Source organism: Pagrus major, chromosome 18 (assembly GCF_040436345.1).
Source record: "Pagrus major chromosome 18, Pma_NU_1.0".
In the NCBI taxonomy this organism is placed as follows: Eukaryota; Metazoa; Chordata; class Actinopteri; order Spariformes; family Sparidae; genus Pagrus; species Pagrus major.
Genome location: NC_133232.1, coordinates 32,280,024 through 32,303,957, shown reverse-complemented (window position 1 = coordinate 32,303,957; position 23,934 = coordinate 32,280,024). Strand labels below are relative to the sequence as shown.

Below are 23,934 nucleotides of genomic sequence, written 5' to 3'. Positions count from 1 at the left end.
CCTGTTATACTTGGCTTTTATTTGTGCAACACACATGTTTTCACAAAGCTTGTTTCCACACACAACATTTCACAACGATTCCCACATAATACAACACACACAATAAAATAAAGACAGATAATCATTTAACCTTCAATAACATATACACATTTGAAATGCAAGGCTGCAGGACTGTACTTCCAATAATGTGACAAAAAGGCTTTCTAATGAATGAATAATAGTGACATTTACAGGACACATATTCACATTACAGAGGACCTCAGTGTGACTGTGGCTTTCCGGGGACATAGAGGGATGCGGCTCTGTAGAGATCAGAGTGGACTGTTTCTGTGTTTTTGTCTGTGTGTGATATTTTGAGCTCTATTGGAGGTCGTACAGCACATCCTGAACGGTTGCTGCCAGCTGCTCAAAGGTGGGTCTCTCGTCTGCTTTCTGGAAAACAAAACAAAGTCAGGTTTTGAGGGTCGGTGAAAAGCAGAAAAACACTTACTTAATCTGTCACCAGACTGAGGCCCACAACACAATTCAAAATTCACTTACATCAAACCAACAGCTCGTCATAATGCTGTAGACCTTCTCGTTGGCCAGCTGGGGGCGGTAGAGGCGCAGGCCCCTGGACACCTGGTCCACGATTTCCGTGTTGTTAAGGCGTTCATACGGCAGCCGTCCCAAAGTGTACACCTCCCACATAAGAACCCCTAAGTATATAGAGAATCAGTTAATGATGTAGAAAACACTTATGATGCTTTAATACAGAGTTGAAAAACATGCTGGTCATTGTGTTCGCTCACCGTACGCCCATATGTCTGACTTGCTGCTGAACTTGCAGTAGAGGAGGACCTCAGGAGGCGACCAGCGTACAGGGAACTTGGAGCCTGCTGAGCTTGTGTACTCGTCATCTAAGACATACCTACAGCAGTGGAAAGAAGTATTCAGATTGTTTTATTAATAAATCAAAAGTACAAATACCACAATGAAAAAAGTTTAGCTTTTGAAAAAAAAAAAAAAAGGTCAGAAGTTTTGCCAACTATTGTACTTAAAGTATCAAAAGTAAAAGTACTCGTCATGAAGAAATGCTGGCCCCAGTGACTGTTGTATCATTACGACATTATAATTATCAGTTATGTATTATTTATAAGCAGGGTTGCTAAGGTTACTTTAAAAATGTATTCCGATACAGTTACTAATTACCTGTTTAAAAAAGTACTCAGCAACCTTATCCAAGTATCATAACATGAAGGTAATGTAACTTGATTACTTTCTGTTACCAAACACATGCAAATAAAGACAAGAGACAAGAAATATCATATTTAGTTAATGTACCTGTAATCTAACTACATATATTTTTTCCGTACCTTTAACAGAATACAGTCACATTCTGTATCCTCACTATGTAATACCATTTCATGTATTCCTTTACTCCCCAGGCCTGTTTGTAAGTATCATTTGACAGTTGTATTTGGTGAAGTGGGAGCTAATTTTATCTACTTCATGCACTGATGTTTGTAAAGGCATGTGAAGTATTTTACCTTGAAAGTCCAAAGTCAGTCACTTTGATGGTGCCGTTGCCATCTACTAAACAGTTCCTGGCAGCCTGAAGACAAACCAAACAACACTCTGGATTTGGGTGTAATCATTGAACATTCACTGTTATCCTTAAATACCTAACCCCGTTATGTTAAACATTACAAGATACAGTGATCAAGAAATGTGCTGGGGATATGTGTTGCACTGTGGCTCTCACCAGGTCTCTGTGGATGTACTGCTGCGACTCAAGATAGGCCATGCCTTCAGAGACGTCTTTACACATCTCCAGGAGCTGGACAGGTGTTGGGTGCTGCTTCAGGCCCTCCCTGAGGTACGTCAGCAGGCAGCCATTGGAAAGAAACTCAGTCACTATGTAAATGGGCCTTTGTTTGGTGCACACGCCGTACAGCTGGACCAGGTTCTCGTGGCGAAGCTTCCTGGGTTGAGCAAAAAAGGAGACAGAAGTCATGAGTTATAGACGCTGCAGTCCCGTTCAGCGTGACGTGTCAGTTTTATTACTCTAATGCACAGAATCATCATTATCATTTCCAACTATATATCAACTCAGTCTGAATTCAGACTCATTTAGTTTTGCTTACATCATGATTTTGGCTTCTTCGATGAAATCATCTTCAGACATGGAGCCCTCTTTAATCATCTTAATGGCCACGTCATGCTGGCCCTGCCACTTTCCGTACTTCACCACCCCGAACTGACCAGTGCCGAGCTCCTTGATGAAGGTGAGGTGACGGGGGTCGATCTCCCAAACACCTGGAGAAAACAGGAGAGTATGAGGAGGCACATTAATACTTGTAGTATCCACATTAAAGGAATAGTTTGATAGCTTTCTTTCTGACAATTGAGAAGACTGATACCACTATCATGTATATGAAGCTAAGACCACCATCTGTTTGGCTTAGACTGGAAACAGGGTAAACAGCTAGCTGAACTGTGTCCAAAGGTCCAAAAAAATCCACCTGCCAGCACCTCTGAAGATCACTAATTAAAGCTGCTACAAGGAGCTTTAATTTCTTTTGTGTTGATTCTGGCGGCCCCTGTGGACAAAAGTGGTATGAGCACCACCACCTCCTGTTGTAAAGATCTTGATCTGGCTCGAGCTTCCGTTTATTTTAGAAAGTCATCCTCACGTCATTCTCAGCACTTCCCCTTAAAACAGTTCGAATTTGACATTCAGAATAATAAAATATGGAAATAACCGCTAGATTTTTTTTTGTTTGCTTTTGTAGGTCATGCAGAAGCATCAGTATTAAATTGAGACCGTTGCATAACCAGTTAAAAGTCCCTTGTATTATATTTAACACGTCAGCTCGCCGTTTCCCCTTAATATCCTGCTTGCTCGGACGTCATAATGAATGTACTGTTGAGACATTTAAAGGTGCTTGTTTTAGCTGACTTCCTGTCCATTGCCAGACACAGCAGCACACAGGAGGATCCTGCTCTCTGCACGCTCACGAGCAGACAGGACCGCCTCTTCATTCTCTGTCCTGATTGGATAGAGCGGGCGGGGATACCAAAACATGTCTACTGAAGAGGCATCTACTGACCAGAAACTCTGTAACAGTGGTTAGTGTTGGGATACAGACCTATTTAACACTCATTTTAATGGGAAAATATCACTTGCAGCAGCTTAATCATTATGATAATACGTTCAAAGTTCTCATAGTAATATCAGATAATACTATGTTGTAGTAATGAGTCCTAAAACCTGGAAATCAGTTAGTATTTTCGCAATTCTGGTTCCTTCGTCTCAAAATCGATACAGCTTTTTCAACGAGTTTTCGGTTAAATGCCTGAAATAAGGTCTATGGTTACCACAGGCTAATGATATTCACGCATTTTGTTCTACGACATAAAATACATCATTAAATGTCCCACAATTGGATCATAAAGCACTCACGTGTCTTAAGAAAGCGGCTAAATGAGACCACAGAGGTCGTCATGAACAATAAACATCTCATCTACTCACTAGTCCGTCTTCACAGGCGGACTTTAGTTACAAACTGTTCTACCTCTAACTTCACAACTTGTAGACTGAACAATTTAAAGCAAACGTGTATAATAATTGTGCAGTAAGACACTTGGTGGTGGTGATATTTAAGTCATATACCGCAGCTGTTTATAGCCTAACGTTGGCTTTTTACTTCTAGCGATTTAATTTACGCTGGTGTTCATCTGTGAAGATTTTCTTTCCGTCGATAGAACCAGAACGATGCTAACTTCCCGGATAGAAAACAAACATACGTCGTCCCTACACCGCTCTATTGGCGGTTCACAAATTGCACACACTAATCTGTCTAATCAGTCACCTGAGGTTGGACACCAAACATTACATGAACAAGAGTAATTCTCACTCTTACCATAGCCAAGTCCTGCTGTTGATGGAGGCCGCGCCCGGTTGGAGACAATGTATTTCAGCCTACTAACCATACCTAGTGATGCAGATAACGGAAACGTTTACTTGACATCCTGTTGCTGTACACGGATATTACAGATATGCATGCCGCTGTTTTAACCTGCTGCATTGTGCTGGTGGTACTTGATGAGCTCTGGGATGGAGCTGAAATTGTGCTTCTCTGCCAGGTAAAACTGGCCCGACGCGGTGGTGCAGATGTTATAATGTCTGCAGCTTCCACCTGTTTCCCTGCGGAGAGAACAGCAAGAGCAACTTAAAGCAGATTTAGTCAACAGGTTTTCATCGACACAGGAACCTATCGTGTATGCATGAGTGAGTAATATCTTCTCAGTTATCCATAATACAGCACAGTCTTACAGCCCTGCGATGAATAAGTTCTGCAGGGGAGATTAGTCCAGGATTTGCATGAATAATTTACATCTCTCTCCCTCTGTGGCCCACTGTTTCCGCTTTCATTACAAACAGTTCTTCTTTTGATACGTTCACACATGGCTGGAGCTGCAGTGGATACAGTGGCCACACAAATGGTGCACCGTGCAGCAGTGTTTAGCACCACAGAGCTTACTCACACGCCGACCTTCGTGAACAAAGACACGGTGTATTTCCCGGCCTTGCTTGAGTCCCGTATCAAGAAGCCTCCGTCTTTGTTCTGGGAAACAACAAAGAAGTGGATATTTCACAAGTTTCAAGTACAAGTTAGTCCAGTTAAATTGTAGTAAAAGCATCGAAGCTGTTGATTTTACCTCCGTCTTTAACAGCTTTTCTGCCTGGCTCCGGTTCATATTCTTACAATACCAGCTGCGAAAATAGATTGAATACATTAGTATATAGTGCTTCTGCAGTCAGTAATACATCCACGTACAGACAAGGAACTTTACCTTTAAGTATTGACCTGCTAACTTAAAAAAAGTTGTAACAATAGTATCAATACTCACTCAAATTTTTCTAGCCCATTTTCTGCTTCCACAACATAATTACTAGGTATATATCCTTCCTTCCTGCAAAAGAAAACAACACACATTGTATTTATTATTTATCTCTACATGCAAACATACAATTAAACAAACAAATGTGCATCTTGGCCGGGTCTGGATTGTCACACCCCTCAGGGCTCCCCATGGATGATTGCTCACTTATGTTTCACAATCTTCTTACATCTGTACTTATCTTAACATCTGTAAACATTCTGATGTTTTTTTTCGCTAATTGTCTTGTGTGGCCTGTCCTCTTCTAAGCCAACACAGCAGAGCAGCTGCGTGGCTCGGGCACCGCTTGGCGACGCTGTTCTGTAAACGTGAGATCTATTGCATGTCCGTCGGCCCCCGTGGCCTGAGGCCCGATTTAAACTGTTTTCTACTGAGTGTTGAAAGCACTTTTCATTCACAGGTAATCAATTAATTTGCCCTTTTGCAAGCATTTTACTTAGGACAGCATTTTTTCTGACTTTTTCTCATGTACATGTGAGATCTTCTGTAGATTCACACCAGAGAGTCATTAGATTAAGTGTAGACATTTAAAAAAAATATAATAATAATCATTCAAAATGAGTAGATCACGTTTTCATCTCACCCGTATTTGTCTCTGGCTCTCCACCAGTTGGCATCAGACATCTCCAGGATGGTGTACTCTTCGTCCTTCCTCAGCTCCAGGTCTTGAGGTGTCATCGGTGTGTAAGGATACTCTGCTATAACAGTCATGCCTACAGATTGAGCTGCTGGCTCAGGAGGCTGTGGAGGTAAAGGCCGAACAGGCTTCTCCTGAAATAAAACAAGTTGGTGGATGTGTTATTAAAAAAAATTTGTAAATCTGTGAATAATACTCTCAAGGGACTGTATGTGTACCTCTGTTGGGGTGGGAGGGAGAGGTTTCCTGGATCCCCTTCGTCGTGATGGTTTAGATGTAAAGCCTGTTAATATATAAATGAAATTATTCATAGGCTAAGGTCTAGTCGTTGATTGTTTCAGATTCCAGACCAAAGGAAGTCTTGTTCTCACCGTTTTTATTATCCAGCACTTTGCAACCCATGGCTTGTTTGACTTCCTGCTGGCAGCACAGCCACACCCCATCCATCCAGTAACACGGATGGTACTTCTGCAAGAGATCCTTGTTGAAGCGAACCACTGTGCACAAGTACAGATACACACAAACACACACACACACACACACACACACACACACACACACACGACATTCACATTATATCAAAATTTTCATTTGCATATGCTCCCAGCTCACCGGTTGTGCAGGCAGGCGGTGGAAATTGTTAAGATATTATCTAATATTACGAATGAGATACTGTGACGGACAAGACACATAAACACCAGATACATTTATAAATATTTGTACGCATGTACTAACTGTCTTTCAGCTTCTTTATCCACTGATTCCGGACATCTTCGGTCTTTGCAAAGACGTACAGCGGCCCCTCATCATAAATGACCTGTGGCAAAAATGGAAAAGCGAATACACATGAGATGTTTTTGTCAAAGACATTGCTTTTTTTTTATTTCTTAAAGGAACTGCTCTCCCGAAAATGTATTTTCGACTCACTCACCCCCACCCCATCATAAAAATGTAAAAAAAAAAATGTAAAAAAAAACACAACCAAGAACAACATTAAGTTGCTCCCCACAGCTTGTCCGGCATAATCAGTCTAGTCTATAGGAAGCCCCTATATCCAAAACTGATTTGAGAAGAAGACGATATTCCCGCCCTTTTTAAGGCTAATCTTCACAGCAGCCGCTAAGCTAAAAGTGTTAGCCGCACCCCATCATGAACACACGTCAAATCAACTGGGGATAAAGGGCTTTCCAGAGACACATCTTCCTTGCTACCTTGTCATGTGAGTTAACATGAGTGCAAATGCAACACCTGCACAGTCACTGAAAGTCCCCAGTACATCTGAGTGTGAGAGACGGTTTCACTTCTTAACAATGGACTTTCACATTATCAACTACTGGAGGATTGGACACTCGATGTTACGAGCGACCTGTGTGTTACTTCTTGCAGCTTCTACGTGTTCTTTGACTGATGGTTTGAAACACAAGAAATATATCTCATGCTTCATTATAAAAACTGCAGTGACAGGAGAATGTCTCTCCATCTCCAAAATGAAAAGCAGCATAGAGGATCGTGTTTTTGGACCAGCAAGAACACAAAGTGGCTGAAATATTACATATTGTTCTTCAAGGTTTGTCATTGACCCTCTCTTTTAGATGTGTAAATTGACAAAAATGTTTACCTGGAATGCAAACATGCGCTCTTGCGGGGCATTGGGCTCCGGCTGCACAGTCTCAACGCACTTGATCTTCTCAAGGTCAACTGATCCTCTCAGACCTTTTCGCTTCTGCTTAACAGATGGGGAAACAGTCAGGTAACTTCGGACAAATGTAGCTGCACAGTTCTCTTAAAGTTGCCAGCAAACGTTAATCCGAGACGAACCTACGTACCCCTTTGTCAGGATCATAATCATAGTAGGATATTTTTTCCTGGGTGAGCACGAACCATCTCTCCTTGTAGTTCAAAGGGGAGGTCTTCTTCTTCTGCTGGGATCGTTTAATGAAGAGTTCTTCCAGTATACTCTCTGACATGATTCAGTCAGGGTTAATCTACGTGGAAACAAGGAATAATGAATACTTGTGTAAAGCATAGTGGCAGAACCAGGCTGTTTCACCAAGCAACACGTTCACACCTCGACTCAGGCGGTCATCGCTTCGCTGAGAGCTGTGACAGTCTCACCCATGACCACTGAACCGAGCTCAGCAATAAGTACAAGGCAGCCTTTTGCACTTAATAATTATTCAGTGTTTTCACTTCCTTTGAAAAGCATCAAAGGAAGTTTACACGTCAGAGAGTCAGAGTGGTGGCGCTATCACCGGTGAGAGTTTAGATCTGGAAAGAGAGATTAAGAGAGAAGCTGCACGAGTGCCGGCACATATCAGCGTGTGATTAGCTTTAGTTTGCATAAGCCCTGCTTTTACTGCCAGCAACATCCTCTGTTTCCAAAATCCCCCTTCCACCCTTCCTGTGGCACATCTGTTACCCTCAGCTATCCTCGTCATCATCACAGTTGAGTTGGACAAGTGTGTCCACCAACTCTCCTCTATGCTACGTCTCCCTGATGTGATGGTTTGGAAGTGATTCCTCCACTTGTCCATTTAAAGTTGCATCGGATAACACAAAGTCGGCTGCATTTTTTGGTGTTTGTATTTGATGTCACATAAATGTAGAAGTCTTTGCTGTAACACAACACACCTACTTTTTTTGTAACCTGGTTTTAAATGCTATTTGTAGGATCCAGCAACCGGATTATTAATACAGTAACCTAGTTCATGTAACACATGTAGGCCTGTGTTCTTAGGTCTAAATTAAATGAGTCTACTGGTAAAGGCCAACAATCTCATCATCACAAGGCCACTATTCTCTCTCTCACACACATGCATAATTACATTTTACCTGCAAAAGCTGCACTAGTGCTGAACTGACAAAACAAGACAAGGCCCCTACTGACACAATAACTAGGTGACAGTGGAGTGGAGCAAATGAACACTAATATCTGTTAAGGGATGAAGATGATGTACACAAAAATATGGCCTCATTCCTAAAAATGTACATACAGACACTGTAAACATCAGTAATATGTGATATTAATCATTATAGACAATTGGTGAATGTTTTTTAAGCTCGTGCAACTTAAATTCAATAGTCTACTTTACCGGGTATTTCTGAGGTTATTGTTAAAGTCAATGTCTAAAAATAAAATATTAAAAATGGGTGATACTTAAGTACATTTATCGCCAGAAAATTACTTTTGATACTTAGGTACATTTAATAGCAGATACTTAATCAAGTAATTAACTGTACTTAAGTATCAATCGTACAAATAAAAGTAAAGTATACATGAACGTGTACGTTTATACTGTTTATAATGGGTCCAAACTGACCTGTTTTTCTGATTATTTGAATCTGTGTCATTTAAATCTGAAAATAAATGACTTTAAAAATGCACTGTTGGCACTGATGCAGCATGCAATCTGCAAAGTAACTAGTAACTAAAGTTATCATAAAAATGTAGTGGAGTAACGAGTGCAGTATTTGCCTCCAAAATGTAGTAAAGTGGACGTTTAAAGTTGCAGAAGATGGAAATAGTCAAGTAAAGTAAAGTACCTCAAAATTGTACTCGAGTAAATGTACTTAGTTACATTCCATGGCTGACTTTAACATCAACAGACAGATCAGTCGAGCTAAAACTTGAATGACATCGTACCACCACTTTTACCCTAAAAGCACTGTCCACAGATGTTTCTCCCAGCTGCAGATACTTCTGCTTTGGTGTCTGAAAATCCCATATTATCTTAAAACACAACAAAAGCACACAATGACCAGAGGTAGGAAGTCCTAGCGTCATATATTTCCAGGTAAACACGGACTATCAGATGCTCAAACTCACCCTCGTCACACAGCTGTACGCTCATTGTCTGTTAGTCTCTGTCAGATGTGTTTGCACTTCAGCTCAGCCTATTTTCAGCCTGTGAGCACTTCCTTCTATCATCTCAACTGTAACGTCACCAGAGGCTTCTCTCACTCCCTCGCTAACCAGGAGTGAGACGTTTCTTCACACCAGGCCGACTATATACCTATTGGTTTTGTTTGTGCTGTCATGAGCAGACAGCATTGTTCCCTTTTCCGTGAAACGTTGTTTATTCATTCCTCATTCGCCGCCACCAAATCTTTTCTCACATCACTAAGTTGAGCAGAGGTCAATAAACTCTGACCATGATGAAAAGACTGACGTACCGTCCCCTCTCGCTTTACTCTCTGGTTATTAGAGCCGGCCGACTGGAACTGCACGTCTGTGTTTCACTGTATCATGGCTGCCAAAAGAGTTTTTCTTTTGGGTCTTTTCTGAAGGGAGTTGACTCACGGTGGCTGACACAGACAAACTCATAGGGAAGTTGCATCAGTGTTGTACTGCAATATGAAGGGAGAAGAAACCCAGTGGCCCTGCAGCACTTCTACCTGACATTATCTCGCTCTCAAATATAGATATCTCTTCACACTTACCTGCGATCTTTGCTGTTACACACTCATAATAATGTACGAGTCTCACTGTTTTAGATTTTGCAGAATAGGCCTCTGGTTTCTGTACCACGCAGCAGCACTCTAACACTTTGCAGAGTTGTTTTTCTCACTTTCTAAGGCTTATTCTCACAGTTGCTTTTCTGTTCCTGGATTGTGAAAGTCTGTATTCTATATCTTTACAGTTCAGTCTGTTTTTTTAAAGAAGTTGTGCTCTATTAAACGATACATTTATTACTGCACAGAGGGCAACTTTTCAGCAACTTGAAAGCCAAGTGTGGCCAAAGTGTATTCTTAAAATAGCCCTTTTAAACTCACAGAATCACAAGATAGAATATATCTGAATATGTTGTCACCATTTCTGACATCTGTGACTGTCAGAGTGATGGACAACTGATCTTTGCAAGGCATGTGCAACATGTTTAAAAATAAGTTAAAACCACTAATGAACATGTGCATTAGGATAGAGTTCAAGTATTTCGTTTGTTGCATGACTTTCGCTATGTATGACACAGCAAACATAACCCTATCATGAAGGACTTGGCTTAACAGGAACCTGTCAAGATGCTCTTTTTCCTGGCGTTTCCTGACAGATAAGAGGTCATTGTGTGTGTGTGTGTGTGTGTGTGTGTGTGTGTGTGTGTGTGTGTGTGTGTGTGTGAGTGTGTGAGAAAAAGAGAGCGACTAAGATGTTGATGAAAGAAGTCACATCAATTTAACATTGTGGTGCTCCATGGAAGTCGATTATTCACAAGAAGTAATCACCATTTCCTCTGATGCATTTCAGGGAAACATTTGTATCAAAGTGCTCACCAATTCACACGCTGAAAACGTCTGTGATGCGCAGATAATAAAGCTTACCACAAGAAACTATCAGATTATCACCCCACCGCACATCAAAACCACAGTGGGGCTGCAAGAAGGGTTAAAATACGTGCAGCAAGCGCAGCAGAATACACCAAAGTCAACCAAACTTTGTCATCATGATAGTTTTGTTGTGAGTACACACTTCATTTAAAATTTGCATACAAACTGAAAAATAGTAGGTTTCAGTTCACTATATGCACAACTCAAGATAGCACGCACTGCTACTTTGTCCATACAATGCATTCATATAGCTTTTTTTTTTATCATTTAAATACATCTGAACAAATGTCTCAAAATACATCTTGACCTTACAGCCTACATTCAACAAGCTTTGACACTTACCCAGACACCCAAAAAAAGTCAAGCATCAGACAGACCACTATGATGCTGCTGAGGCTTGAAGCGGTGGCACATGAACCTTTGCCTCAGTCGCTCGCCTTCCATAAAATGTGTGTTAATCTGTGATGCAAGAAACTTAAACCCACCCACAGAGAGGAATCGACTCCGCTTACTTCCCCTTTTTCTTCCTGCTCATTTTCATATCAGCCCTCTGGACAGTTTTGGTGATAAGTGGAAGCGGGCTAAACATTAACGCAGGGCCGTATCTGTGTACTGCATGTAGTTAAACTGTTAACGCTACTATTTCGGGGCATTTCTTACTTAGTCTACTGCAAAATTTGAGTTTTGTAGTGACAACAGATGAACAAACCTTTTAAGTAATTTCCTCTACATGCACTAGAAAGTCTGCCCATTGAGTTTCACACAGACTAAATACACTCCCTCCCTGCACACACTCACAATGTGAGCTGTTTAGGATGTTGTAGTTCTGCCTCCCGCCGCCAGGGGGCGGTGTGCGCAGCCGGTGCGCCGCGGAGCTCTACATTAGGGAGTCCTTCCGGTCTCTACCTTCCTCTTTTCCTCTGCATCGGGGCGCAGCCATGGTAGGAAATATCTCCACGGATACATTTCACAGAATCTAACTTAATCTCGCCGATTAAAGAGTCATTCCTTCGTCTAGTTAACTCTGATATATCATCAATGCTCTGATTCACGTAACGATGGTAGTATTATCCGTTTTGTGTCCATTTTAAGATGTTAAATCCACCTTTTTAGCGATCCTAGCTGTGTCTGTGTTGAAATGCCGCTTCAAGGCACCTCAGCCGGCCTTTCTTTAGAGTAAAGCTAAAGTCAAATGTCAGTCAGAATGCACGTAATGGCAGGTAACAGCCTTGTCGCACATTTATATTGCTGCTTCACGTGTTTACACCGCGTTGAATTCACGTTGAAAGCTACAATGCTAACATGTTAGCTAGCTAGCTAACGTCAGCTACCTTCACTGTGAACGCGGCGCTAGCAGCTAGCTACATGATAAACACGAGTTCACATAGCTGCTCACATTAAAGGCTCATTTTAAATTGAGCCCTACGGGTCATGATGTAAACAATTTGAACTACTAAACTGTCGTTGTGGTCCTCATGTCTACATAAATATCCAGTGGGTGGCAGATGTCAGTAAGAGCCATTGAAAGTAGCTACTTAATTGCTCTTACTAGCTTTACTCATTTCCTAATAATCGAGAAGATTGAACTTGATGTATTTGTGTCTGCTACCAGGTGTATTGCAAGCATGCTCAATGTTTTTCCTTCATTGTCCAGGTGAACGTCCCGAAGACCCGCAGGACCTACTGCAAAAAGTGCAAGAAGCACCAGCCCCACAAAGTTACCCAGTACAAGAAGGGAAAGGACTCCCTCTACGCTCAGGGTGAATAATCTTGATCTCACGTGTGGGTATGTGTGTGGTAAAAGCTATATTATGACACAAAGCTGAACTTTACTTTATGCTCTGCAGGTAAGAGGAGATACGACAGAAAGCAGAGCGGGTACGGTGGTCAGACCAAGCCGATTTTCAGAAAGAAGGTACGCTCAGCTTTTCTGTGCTGTCTGATCCGTCCTGTTACGTATCGTGTGTGTGCGTGTGAGATCAGAGGTAATGGTATGTTTTCTCTTCAGGCTAAAACTACAAAGAAAATTGTGTTGAGGCTGGAGTGCGTTGAGCCCAACTGCAGATCCAAGAGAATGCTGGCCATCAAGAGATGCAAGCACTTCGAGTTGGGTGGTGACAAGAAGAGAAAGGTAGGCATCGTTGAAGTCATTTTTATTAAAGTCTGCATGTGCTTATTAAAGGTGCGCTGTTTTCCACGGGTACTATAAAGAAAGCTTTAATGCCTTCTGAGTTGAAAAACTTGACAAATATATGCAGTGCACCCTAAATCACTACCTAAATCCTCATCCATGAACCACTGAAGGCCAGGTTTTATCACTTTTACTCACAGTATTCACTAGGAAGTAACTGGATATCACAGTGGAAGTTGAAATCTAGTTAATAATCCAGTCACATGTTGATATCATGTTAATATGTCATATTGACATCTGATTAGGGAAAGCCAGTGAGTTTATTTCATTTGGAAAGCTGCAAAATGCTCAAACTTTAGTTTTTTGATGTACAGCAAAATCTCTAAGGGAGTTTATAGTGTGACTGGTTTAACCGGCACGCCAGTAGAGATGACTTGATTATATGGATCGTCTTTTGCAGCATAGAATTTGGATTTAATTGGACGCTATTCCACAAAACTGAATCTATACAAACCAGTGAGTGTGTACATATTTCCACAGAAAATGTGAAGAAAATTAAACATTAAATTGTAACAAATTTAGAAGAAACAGGTTTGCTGTTTGACAATGTGCACCAACTCTTAGTGGCTGTCAAAGCTGGAGTTGATGGTGAAACTTGGTGTTACAGAGGGAAGGATTAAGTTTTGTGGAAAGAGGTCCACCTGAATGAGGAATTGTTGATTCAGCCACTTAAATACTGTGATTGACATTTACTTTAACAAATTAGCTTAATAGCAGAGGATTTCTTTTGGCTTGGTATGAAATGCATAGATTTTGAGTCATGTCACCATAGGTGAGAAATATGGGAAATAATGGTCAGAAAGGTATTGATGTCACAGGAGGCATGTGCTGTGTAATGTGTTAACTCAATCACCTCCTGCATGCTGAGGGATCAGTGATCATTCTGTCTGTTTTTAACCTCACATTAATAAAAAAATAGTATAAGAGGTGTGAAGCTTTCAATCCTACTCCTGAATTGATTGTAGGGAAAAGGGGTCAAGTAAGGACAACATTTCATGGAAAAGTGGGTCTTAATTTAGCAATTAAAGTACAAAACCAGGAACCATTGCTAAGCCATTATCTCATGGACTCAGACAATCCCACAGAGGACTGAAGAAAAGTAATGTGATTTCATAATGATAAGCTGGATCCTGCTCTTTGACCCTTTTGCAACAATGGGATGGATGGACAGCTTGTGTATATAGTATAGTGGCATAGTTGTGTAATTGTTTATCAATAACCCCTCCTCAACCAGCCTAAAGTGCAATATACACCCAAAATATTGATCAGACGAAGCTGTGAAATGACGGTGCTGAGCTCAACTCTTCAGCCAACAAATGTGAAGAGAACCTGTCATCCAACTGTTAAAAACAAACCTCTTTATTTGAATTCAATACGAACCTTCATCACCATAGATTATAAATTCCCTTGTCATTTCCTGCAGCATTTAGAGGGAGTCATGCATTGAAAAGTCACTGTTAAAACTCAGCTTGAGCATCATTTTAACCAAAGTTTCTCCTCTGTTCTCTTACAGGGCCAGGTCATCCAGTTCTAAACTGTGGGCCAGCTTTCTGGAGGCGGTTGTCACTATTTTCAATAAATGTATTAAAACAAACTTTGGTGTTCGGCTGCTTCTTCGCCTCTCTTTCACTGTATTTATCAAGTATGCAGAAACATTTTCCAGTGATTTTTAATACAACATGAGTAGCAGGTGTATGTAAGTTTAGACACTGGATTTTATAAAAGCAAAACCTGTTGACATTTTGAAACACTGCACATTTTTCTGCGTAAGACAAATTGTTAAAGCAGCTGAAGATGACCCAATTACAAAGTGATGGTGTGCTTGCGTTTCACAGACGTGTCCTGCCACTGCAGTTTGTAAGGCGTGTTAGCGTCTCTGCTGATGGGAGTGATGGTTAGTAGAGCCGTGCCTGAAGGGTTGACTGATACTACTATTTTAGTATGTGGGTTCTGCACTCCCATCTCCTTATACTGAGGCAGGATCTGTGTGACGTTACACTGGGGGTCACAGATCTTCCAACCAGGAGCAGCTCTGAGGAAAAACCCTCTGGGACCACCGATCTCCTGCGTGTTCAGCACAGCGACGGCCAGTCGGTTCGCCGACAGATGCTTCTCCCACACTTCAAAACTGTCCATCTGTAGAAAAAGTCAAGTTTTATTCTGTGGCGATGGGAAGCAGTATTATTACATGCTTTGAACTGTAATTACTACTGTCAGCCCAGCTTAAGCATTTGATTTTACTTAAGTTCAGGGGTCCCGAACGACTGGCGATAACAAAATAAGAGTTAACGAATGTCAAATTGCTCACATCTTTATTTAATATTAAATGCTGTAGTCAAATTTGAACAGACGGGCTACTTGGGGACCTGTTGTACAGGAATGTGGGTGAGTTTGATAAGAGTTAAAACAATTTTTAATGTTGACGCATTCGATTTTAATTGGCATCTCATTATCAGAGTGCTGTAGTAAGAACAAGAAAGTAATCACGGCTGTAGGCCCACGTGTTTCAACTAGTTGAATAAAAAGAAGCTTCGTGAACATTCGAATTAGGGTTGTTTCAATATTAGATTTTCAGCCGCCGATTACAAACTCACTATAACCAGATTATCACGAAATCTACAGAAATCTGGGGGAAAAAATGCTCAAATTCACCTTTAAATTCACTGTGTTTTGTCCCGTCAAATGAGACGAGTGTAGGGAGGTGGAGAGCGATAGTGTTATTTGTATACATTTGTGATAGTAGCCACACACTGATCGTAGGTAACCTGCTTACAGTTACTGCTGCTTCTACTTTTTATGGCATTGGCAGCCAGCGACTATGACAAAGCCAGAACGGAAAGTGATTATTTACACGATATTATGTGTGTATTATTAATGCAGTATTAATATTAAATGTTGTATTGTTGATACCGGTTATTTGTGGCACCCCTAATTTGAATATAGATTTATGTAATTGCCATTATACAGATTATTTTAGGGCACTTCTTTACTTGATAACAAGCGCATCCTACTCTCTCTTCATGGCTGCTGCCATTTTCGTGATAACTGCTCCCTCATGAAGTCTGGGGTTTTTAGTTCCCGAGCTGTCTGGAACGCAGCGAGACAGCATCTCTGCTCGCACGTAAATGAAACCAAAATGCAGCAGAGACTCAGAATAGGTCAGGATTGACTTGCCGTTTATTTCCGCCGTCTGGATTTTGAAAAGCGCTGCCATATAGAAACTAAATGTACTATAAAAGCTGACAGCTGTCATTCCATGTCATGTGTCTCGTCTCACCCACCTTGGCAGTGAGGTATCCTTGATTGCCCAGTGGGTCCTGATTGATGGCAATGATGCGTCTGTTCTGCAGCAGCTCCTTGGAGCGAGGACAAATGTCCCTCAGATCATTAGACATGAGCAGAGGGGCTGCCATGATGGCCCATAATGCCATCTGAGACTCCTGCTGGTCGTGACTCAGGCCAAAGTTCCCAATCACGAGCTGGAGAAATGGACCAATGTCATAAATATGTAAATAACGGAGCAAGTGAGGCTTACGGACAGTTTGCAGTGCATCAACAACCTCCTGCTGAGAAGTGAGATCTTTTCTCACTCATAAATGCTTCTATTTTATTTTTACTTGTGTAAATACAAGAGAATTTTAAAGGAACATTAAGGGAAATATGAATATCTGCTGCTTCAGATGAGAAGATCCACACCACTCGTGTTTGTGAGAGTGGTATCAGTCTCCTCATTTATCTCTGCAAGAATGCAAATGAGTTAATTTGAAGGCCAAGCTTCTATGTTTAGTCTGAGGTCAAAGAGTGCACAAAGAGCCTGAGCGGAGCAGAGTACCATATCGGGGTCGTTCCAGCCCCCGGGTCCGGCCGAGGGGGCGATGATGTCTTGATGAGAAGCGGTCCAAGCTAAGATGGTCTTGACAGAGCTCCACGAGTCGTACACGTCATTGAAGTTGCGCCAGTGGTTACACGTCTCACGAATGGCCGTGTAGTTGGGCTGCAGGGAAAGAAACGCTGTTTAATGTAGAATAAAACATGATGTATGATGTCATCACTGAGCAGTATCCTTAAGAAAATAAACCAGATATCAATAACGTAGGTTGAGATTTAAAGTCTGGCTTCAACTATGATTATCTACCAATTATTTTCTTAAAAGACTGTTGCAGCTCTAATTTACAGTAAACATAAACAACAACAAAACAACCACTCTCACCTGGTGGAAAGGCCACTCATACAAAGGCCACTCACAGGAGTACAGGATACTTCTTCCTGTTTTGTTCAGTGCGTTTGACATGTTGATGTAGCCTGAAAAAGAAAAAATGAAAATCATTAACTGTTACATAAGAACTCAGTATAACACATTTCAGTTCATCAATCAGTTTCTGAAGGTTCTGAATGAGATGAGAACAAAAAAACTCAGGATATTGATAAAGATGTCATTTAAAAGTTAAATCAAGTCACCATATAATGTTTCCAGGTTTACTTACACATCATTGGGCCTTATTCAGTAGCATTTTCTTTAATAACTGACATTGTTCATTGACATCCACCATTTTAAAAGCTCACCCTCTCCCAGCAAGGTCCAGTCCATGTAGCAGCCATCGAACTTGAGCAGATCCACACCCCAGTCAGCAAAAGTCTGAGCGTCTGTCTCATAGTAACCCAGGCTGCCGGGGTATCCGCCGCAGGTTTTTTCCCCCACGTCTGCATAGATACCCAGCTTCAGCCCCTTAGAATGGACCTTAGAGCAGAAAACACACAAGGACTCACTGATTTAGTCTTCTGCTTTTGGCAGGTTGTGGTTTTGTACCAGCAGGTGGCGATGTTGCACAACTAAAAGAAAATTGATGCAGCCGTTACAGGACACAGCTCTGCCTTACTGGGCCTAAATATATCTATATCCTGGTGAACGTAACTTTTTAGCTGCCTGAGTAGGAATCAGCCTGTCACAGCGGTCTCAAACTCAAGCAGCTCCTCTGCTAACAAAGATGGTGAACGACAGCATACTCCTACCCATAGGACAGAATATGCCGACGTATCTTCTTTGGCTCCAGGTGCTGAGTTTTTACCGGTATGAAATGTGAGGACCTGGCTTCCACATCTGGTTCTTTCCCCCTTCATTATGTAAATAATTGCAGCGCGGCTCAGATGGATGTATAATGAATATGTAATCTGACTGTGTAATCACTTTTACTCGGAGAGTGATTTAACCAGGGGTTCCCAAACTTCTCATTTGTCAAGGATTTTCCAAACTCTGACGCATTGCACCACGGATTTCGTTAAAGGGACACTTCACCCAAAATCAAAATACATATTTTCTAGATCGTTTCGGTATGAGTTGCCCAGTTTCTGGAGATATCGGCTGTGGAGATGTCTGCCTTCTCTTGAGTATAATGGAACTAGATGGCTTGTGGTGCTCAACGTGTTAAAAAAGAGGAGAATCCAGGCGCTCACACACTTTTCCAAACGAGGACGCCACGCAGGAGGAAGCGCCATCTACTCATGGACGAGAGGCTCACGCTAATGACATGCTTGTGATGTAAACATTGAAGTCGTCCTCCGCGACTGAGCTGTATTGATAGAAGATGTTAACGATTAACTGTCAACTGGTCAACCGCCGACAACATACGTAACCGACAAGGCAAGTCGACTTTTTAAATATTCTTTGTAACAGATACGGGGTTCGCAAAGTACGCTACAGCACAGCAGGCGTGGCTCCCGTGTGCTGCTCTTCATGCAATACACTGGCAGGACCTCATTAAGTGTGTACCTGGAGTCATGCTGGGAGAATGTCTTCTACCACAACAGTGTAATCCATTGAAAACATCTGAAAGTGAAGAGCCTGTAACCCTAACTGTGAATAAAGCGTACGGAAAGAACAACTTCACTCAATTACTATTAAAAAGTCAAAAAACTGATGAACTCAAAAGATACACAAGGCCTGACATCTTCGCTGGATTATTCACACGATATCATCACGTCTAAAACTAACACGATATCAATATTTATTATTAACTTTTTAATATAATGGTTATCGTGAATATCGCGATACTGCAACAACCCAAAACTCACACCAAAACAATCTAGATGTGAAATAGCACTACAAGTAAGAGGACAACATATGTGCTGTATTTTTTGTATTGAGGTGCATAATTTCTGCCACTAGGGGTCTCTCAATCAAAACAAAACAAAAGACGTAAGTAGCGTGGGATCATGGTAGTTGTCGTCTTCGTCGTTGACTGCTGATAAAAACCGATCTGATGTGACTCAGGCACAAATCTACATGGATGAGGTGTTTTAAAGTTTTTTCCTGCTATATTAAGTCACGTTTGCCGACTTCCTTCCTTCCTTACTTTAGGTTTTCTCTGGTGTGGAACATTGTTGGGATTTGGGATAATGTAAGTACAGAACTCAACAAAATATATAACAAAGATCTATTTTTTTTAATGTAGATAAGTTACGTACTATATCTTTAACTCTGCACCCCATGGAATTAAATCTGCGGAGCTCCTTCCAGCGAGTGAAGTCACTGAAATGAAAGCATTTCTCACTTTTCTTAAGTCTATCTGAAGCCCTCTCTCTCTCTTTGATGTCTATGGAGGAATTATGGCATTAATAGTATATTCACACTCAGAGTCTCAATGCCTCTCTTTCTAACTACTACTCACATAGTCAGCCAGTTTCTTGATGCCCCCTGGGAATCTTTTGGGGTCTGCCTGCAGGCGGCCCTGGGCGTCGCGCTGGTGGGAGGGCCAGCAGTCGTCGATGCAGACGTACTCGTAACCGGCCTCTTTCCAGCCCTCCTTCACCATCGCATCTGCCATCTGCATGTACAGACGCTCACTGCCAGGGCGACAGGAGGAGACAGGCGGGGCCGACAGTATCAGTTAGATGCCAGCGTTCGATGTCATGTGCAAGAGCAATATGGCAGACGCAAATACATGCTATTCTCATTAAAAAACCATGTCGGATTTTTTTTTGTGGCTCGTTGTCAGCTGATTTAACACAACAACAATTCAACCAACAGGCTGACATTTGCCGTTCTGAAAGCTTTGTTTGTCCGGGGCTCTCTGGGGAAAAAACATTTGCTGTGCACAGGAAGTGAGACATTTTATTGTTGTCACTAATCAGCACAGAGGTCCCTTTAATAAAAAAAAAAACAGGGCGCAGGATTATGCAATACTTCTGCTCTGCATTCATCAAAGAAAGAAACGGAAATAGAGACTAACTTGTAATTATGATTGTGTAATTATGCAATCATTAGTCGGTTAATTGCTAGTCCGCTGTAAGGAAAAAAAGTTTTTTGCTTTAACCTATTGTGATGAAGTTAACGTGGAGATGGTTGTAGAATAATGACACCATCAGCGTCTGGATCGGTTCCCTATAAACCTCACATTCACTTTGCAATGTTTGTCTGCCACCGGGCACGAAATCTGACCGGTGATCCAGTCAAACTGGCAGCCTGGCACATTTCTATCCGTCTCCATTATAGATTAAATGAATAAATGAGCTCATATTTTGTTTTATGTTGTTTGGTCGTTACTACTCTGAGGAAAACGGAAAGCAATCAAGTTGTCTTTATGACTGAGGCATCAACAATACCACTTGGAAATGGTATTCTTCTTTTGGGACTTTTCACAGACTAAACGATTAATCTGTTACTTGAGAGAATAAACGGATGATTATGAAATAATCATTAGTTGTGAGAAGAAACTGGACCGATAGAACAGCGGTTCCCAAGTGATGTGCCCGCACAGCAACACGGCTGTGATTATTACTGCAATGTACAACTATGCAACAAGTAATAAACAAGTTTTTAATTTACTATATTAGTCATTTGTGCACATTCATTTCCTAATACGAAGGCAAACTCTACACCAGGGCTGCTGAAAGTCTGGTGTGCTGACCAATGTTGCCCACCAGATATTTGTAAAAAATGATGTTTTATTTTTTGTGAGGAAAAAAATATTTTTAAAGGATCATAAATATTTGTTATTTTTAAGACAGTCAAAGAAGGGAACTTGGGATAAAAGTAACATTTTGCATCTTAACAATACAACACAATAAAATACAACCACCGCTAAGTTCCAGTTATGACCCTCCAAGGGCAAAAGTTGGGCACCCCTACGCTATACCCTCAAAATCCTACAAAAAACCTTCCAGGGAACCGAAAAACAAACATGTACAGAGTGATTATGTAACACGTGTTATAGAGGCGATTTTCACAGATATGAATACAGGTGTGCCTTGAGGTTTGTTGAGTGTTTTACCTCAACATCCCCAATGAAGTAAGATGCCTTTGTAATACAATAATGCAATCCTAGGTTTGGGAGCTGAATCCATTAATCATTTCATACAAATTAATCAAAAAGCTGTTTAGCTCACTGACATCAATCTTATATAGATTTCCTTATTTATTTTTAATTGCACACAAAAACATTAAATTGGATTGTGTGTTAATATTACAGATTCCAGGAAATGAGGTTACCACCATTTATCTGTCCTTTATTTGTGCAGGAAGACCTCATGATTTATGATTACTTATTTAAGATTCTTTGATTGGTGATTTTTCACTTAAAATAAGATTATTAAGATTAAGATATTACTTTTAAGTTTGAAAAATATTTGATAATTAGCGGGATAATAAGAATCGTGACATGAAAGTTTAAGAGTCACTGACGTGCATTTGTCAGCTCTTTCTGATGTTTTACAGACCAAATACTTAATCGATTAATTGAAAATAAATAAATAAACAAACAGCTGGTTGAAATGTCTTTACATGTTTCTCTTCTGTCATTTTTTCTCTCCCTATCTGGTCCATCCCTGTGCATTATCACCTCACCTCACAGATGTCTTGTTTACCCCTCTAGAATGAGTGCAGACTTTAATTTTTCCTTGTTTGCAAAGTGCTTTGCAAATTTGGGTTATTGCATTACGCGTCAATATCTCACCGAGCCTCAAACCAAACAACCAAATAAAGGCAAATTAAATCAGGCGGTGTCATTACGGTTCCTGTCTTATCGAATGTCTGCTGCTTTTTTACCATCACATGTGTCTGACCTCATTTTCTTTTCCTTCTGGGGACATTTAGTCAATTATGAAGTAAAGATCTCACGATTACAAGATGCCATAACTATAACTGAGGAATCATGACACGAGACAGTGTCATAAATGTGGAATACTTGTTTGAGTTTGTGGTTTTGTAGATTAATTCTAAGGATTTATTTATTTATTTGTTTTCCCTATAGATGTATATGCTTTTCCCCCAAATAGTGTCACTCCCTTAGTTCATAACAATGCATTTAAGAGCTTTCATATATGTTGAATCACTTGGATGTGATATTTTATAGATCAGATGTCTGAATGAGGAGGAGGAGGAGGTAACAGGACTTGGTAAGACTGCGTCAGACTGTGCTGCATCACCTCCACCTGGCTGCTCTCATGTCTCTTACCTGATGCAGTTGTTGGGCTCCTGGTCACAGTCGGTGTTACACATGAACCTCTCCCAGTGCAGCCAGCCCATTGTGGGCTGCAGCGCCAGACCATTGTCCAGCGCGTCCGCAGCGGGAGGCACGAGCCCGAGCAGCGGCAGCAGAAACACACCTGCGAGCATCTTCACGCGCCTTTAATCTCCACACCTCTCAGACAACAATGACACAAAACAACGAGACTGTTTCCCTCTGAGTCTATTTCCTCATGCCAAACGCTTTGAGCCCGCCCCCTCCTGGATGACTGACGTAATTATGGACCAATGAAATTAAAATGCGTCTGGCACCGTCCAATGGCGTCTCGCCCCTGTCCCTGTACTACAAACGAGGAAGCGGCCAGATTCAGGTGACAACAGGAAAGAAGTCAGCTGACGTGACGAAAGGTTTTAATCACGACTTGTGTGTTTTATGAGCACTGAAGCAACAAAATGCACAACAATGTTCACACACGTCCTGGTTTATTCATTGTTAGTAGAACTGGGAGCTTAAAACATGTAATAAGCACTCAGATCCTTTGATTAAGTACATTAAGACAGTAATTCAGACACTGATTGTGGTGGCTGCCGAGTGTCTTGCACAAGGACACTTCAGCATACAGACCAGGGGAATCGAACCAGCAACCGTCCGATAACAAGACACTGGCTCTACCCCTGAGCTACAGCCACCCATGAAAGTAAAAGAAAGTACCACAAGTAAAAAAAGTCCAGTAATCAAAAGTGTTTCAGTTTGTTGAAGATGTTTCACCTCTCATCCAAGAGGCTCCTTCAGTTCTAACTGACTGGAGGGGAGTGTGCAGGGTTTTAAACTCTGTGTGGGAGCGTCCTTACAGAGTCGACCCAACCGGCTAGGGCCAGGTGAGCCCAGGTGTGAGCTCAGGTGTGAGCCCTAGCAACCCACAAGAAGGCCGGTTGAGTCAACGACCCACAAGTGGCCCCAACGACTCTGTAAGGACACTCCCACACCGAGTTTAAAAGCCTGCAAAAATATAACTTTGATAAAAATTAAAGTCACCCTTGAGTAAAAGACTTTAAGTATCAAAAATGCAGATACAGTATATACACATATGTATTATAAACTGTATATTATGGGTCGGCTGATTATGGGATTAGGTATTCAGCACTCTATCAGCTGAAGTAATGAAGGTTTTAAGGGAGTAGTCTTCATAGTCAAGACTTTAGTCACCACACGTAGCAATAAGAAATAGTCCAGCACAAATCTCCCCTTCAAAACCTCCACTTGCTGTTTTTACCTTCCAGCTTTTGTACAAATCCAACAAAACAAAACAGCCTAATTAGTGAGATTTAGATGCTGTAAGTCAGATTTTGATACCTCTGGACAGAGGCAGGCTTACC

General features: G+C 41.3%; 3 protein-coding genes across 6 annotated transcripts; 1 reads left to right on the top strand and 2 right to left on the bottom strand.

Annotated features, from left to right (window-relative positions):
- btk (Bruton agammaglobulinemia tyrosine kinase) lies at positions 1–12,125 on the bottom strand. 3 transcript variants are annotated; one of them, XM_073486338.1, is made up of 18 exons: positions 12,012–12,125; positions 7,411–7,569; positions 7,203–7,307; positions 6,320–6,401; positions 5,956–6,081; positions 5,803–5,867; positions 5,531–5,718; positions 4,897–4,959; positions 4,705–4,759; positions 4,531–4,610; positions 4,062–4,189; positions 3,906–3,977; positions 2,127–2,298; positions 1,745–1,964; positions 1,530–1,594; positions 792–910; positions 541–698; positions 1–432 (listed from the first exon to the last, which is right to left on the bottom strand). In XM_073486338.1, the coding sequence occupies exons 2-18, from the start codon at positions 7,549–7,551 to the stop codon at positions 361–363; spliced, it is 1,911 nt and encodes a 636-aa protein (XP_073342439.1). In that variant the 5' UTR covers positions 7,552–7,569; positions 12,012–12,125; the 3' UTR covers positions 1–360. The 3 variants fall into 3 exon arrangements, with proteins under 3 accessions (XP_073342439.1, XP_073342436.1, XP_073342438.1); XM_073486335.1 differs by lacking the exon at positions 12,012–12,125 and adding an exon at positions 11,249–11,754; XM_073486337.1 differs by lacking the exon at positions 12,012–12,125 and adding an exon at positions 9,411–9,596.
- On the top strand, positions 11,818–14,691 carry rpl36a (ribosomal protein L36A). Of its 2 annotated transcripts, none has more exons than XM_073486340.1 (5): positions 11,818–11,847; positions 12,561–12,666; positions 12,754–12,821; positions 12,915–13,037; positions 14,611–14,691. In XM_073486340.1, exons 1-5 carry the CDS (start codon positions 11,845–11,847, stop codon positions 14,629–14,631), a joined length of 321 nt encoding a protein of 106 aa, XP_073342441.1. In that variant the 5' UTR covers positions 11,818–11,844; the 3' UTR covers positions 14,632–14,691. The 2 variants fall into 2 exon arrangements, with proteins under 2 accessions (XP_073342441.1, XP_073342442.1); XM_073486341.1 differs by lacking the exon at positions 11,818–11,847 and adding an exon at positions 11,949–11,967.
- gla (galactosidase, alpha) lies at positions 14,436–22,773 on the bottom strand. Its single transcript, XM_073486339.1, has 7 exons — positions 22,547–22,773; positions 19,763–19,937; positions 17,661–17,835; positions 17,308–17,399; positions 16,930–17,091; positions 16,379–16,576; positions 14,436–15,233 (listed from the first exon to the last, which is right to left on the bottom strand). The coding sequence occupies exons 1-7, from the start codon at positions 22,705–22,707 to the stop codon at positions 14,901–14,903; spliced, it is 1,296 nt and encodes a 431-aa protein (XP_073342440.1). The 5' UTR covers positions 22,708–22,773; the 3' UTR covers positions 14,436–14,900.
- Positions 22,774–23,934: the final 1,161 nt, after the last annotated feature.

What these genes read in the sequence shown, in the direction of transcription:
- gla (XM_073486339.1), bottom strand. Translation starts at nt 22,707, where the DNA reads ATGCTCGCAGGTGTGTTTCTGCTGCCGCTGCTCGGGCTCGTGCCTCCC. An exon ending in GAGCCCAACAACTGCATCAG is followed by an intron (nt 19,938 to 22,546) that starts GTAAGAGACATG and finishes TCGCCCTGGCAG; the next exon opens with TGAGCGTCTGTACATGCAGA. An exon ending in ATGAGTGGCCTTTCCACCAG is followed by an intron (nt 17,092 to 17,307) that starts GTGAGAGTGGTT and finishes CTTTCCCTGCAG; the next exon opens with CCCAACTACACGGCCATTCG.
- rpl36a (XM_073486340.1), top strand. An exon ending in GGACTCCCTCTACGCTCAGG is followed by an intron (nt 12,667 to 12,753) that starts GTGAATAATCTT and finishes TATGCTCTGCAG; the next exon opens with GTAAGAGGAGATACGACAGA. An exon ending in GTGGTGACAAGAAGAGAAAG is followed by an intron (nt 13,038 to 14,610) that starts GTAGGCATCGTT and finishes GTTCTCTTACAG; the next exon opens with GGCCAGGTCATCCAGTTCTA.
- btk (XM_073486338.1), bottom strand. Translation starts at nt 7,551, where the DNA reads ATGTCAGAGAGTATACTGGAAGAACTCTTCATTAAACGATCCCAGCAG. An exon ending in AGTGCTGGATAATAAAAACG is followed by an intron (nt 5,868 to 5,955) that starts GTGAGAACAAGA and finishes ATATATTAACAG; the next exon opens with GCTTTACATCTAAACCATCA. An exon ending in TTGTTCACGAAGGTCGGCGT is followed by an intron (nt 4,190 to 4,530) that starts GTGAGTAAGCTC and finishes TTCTCTCCGCAG; the next exon opens with GGAAACAGGTGGAAGCTGCA.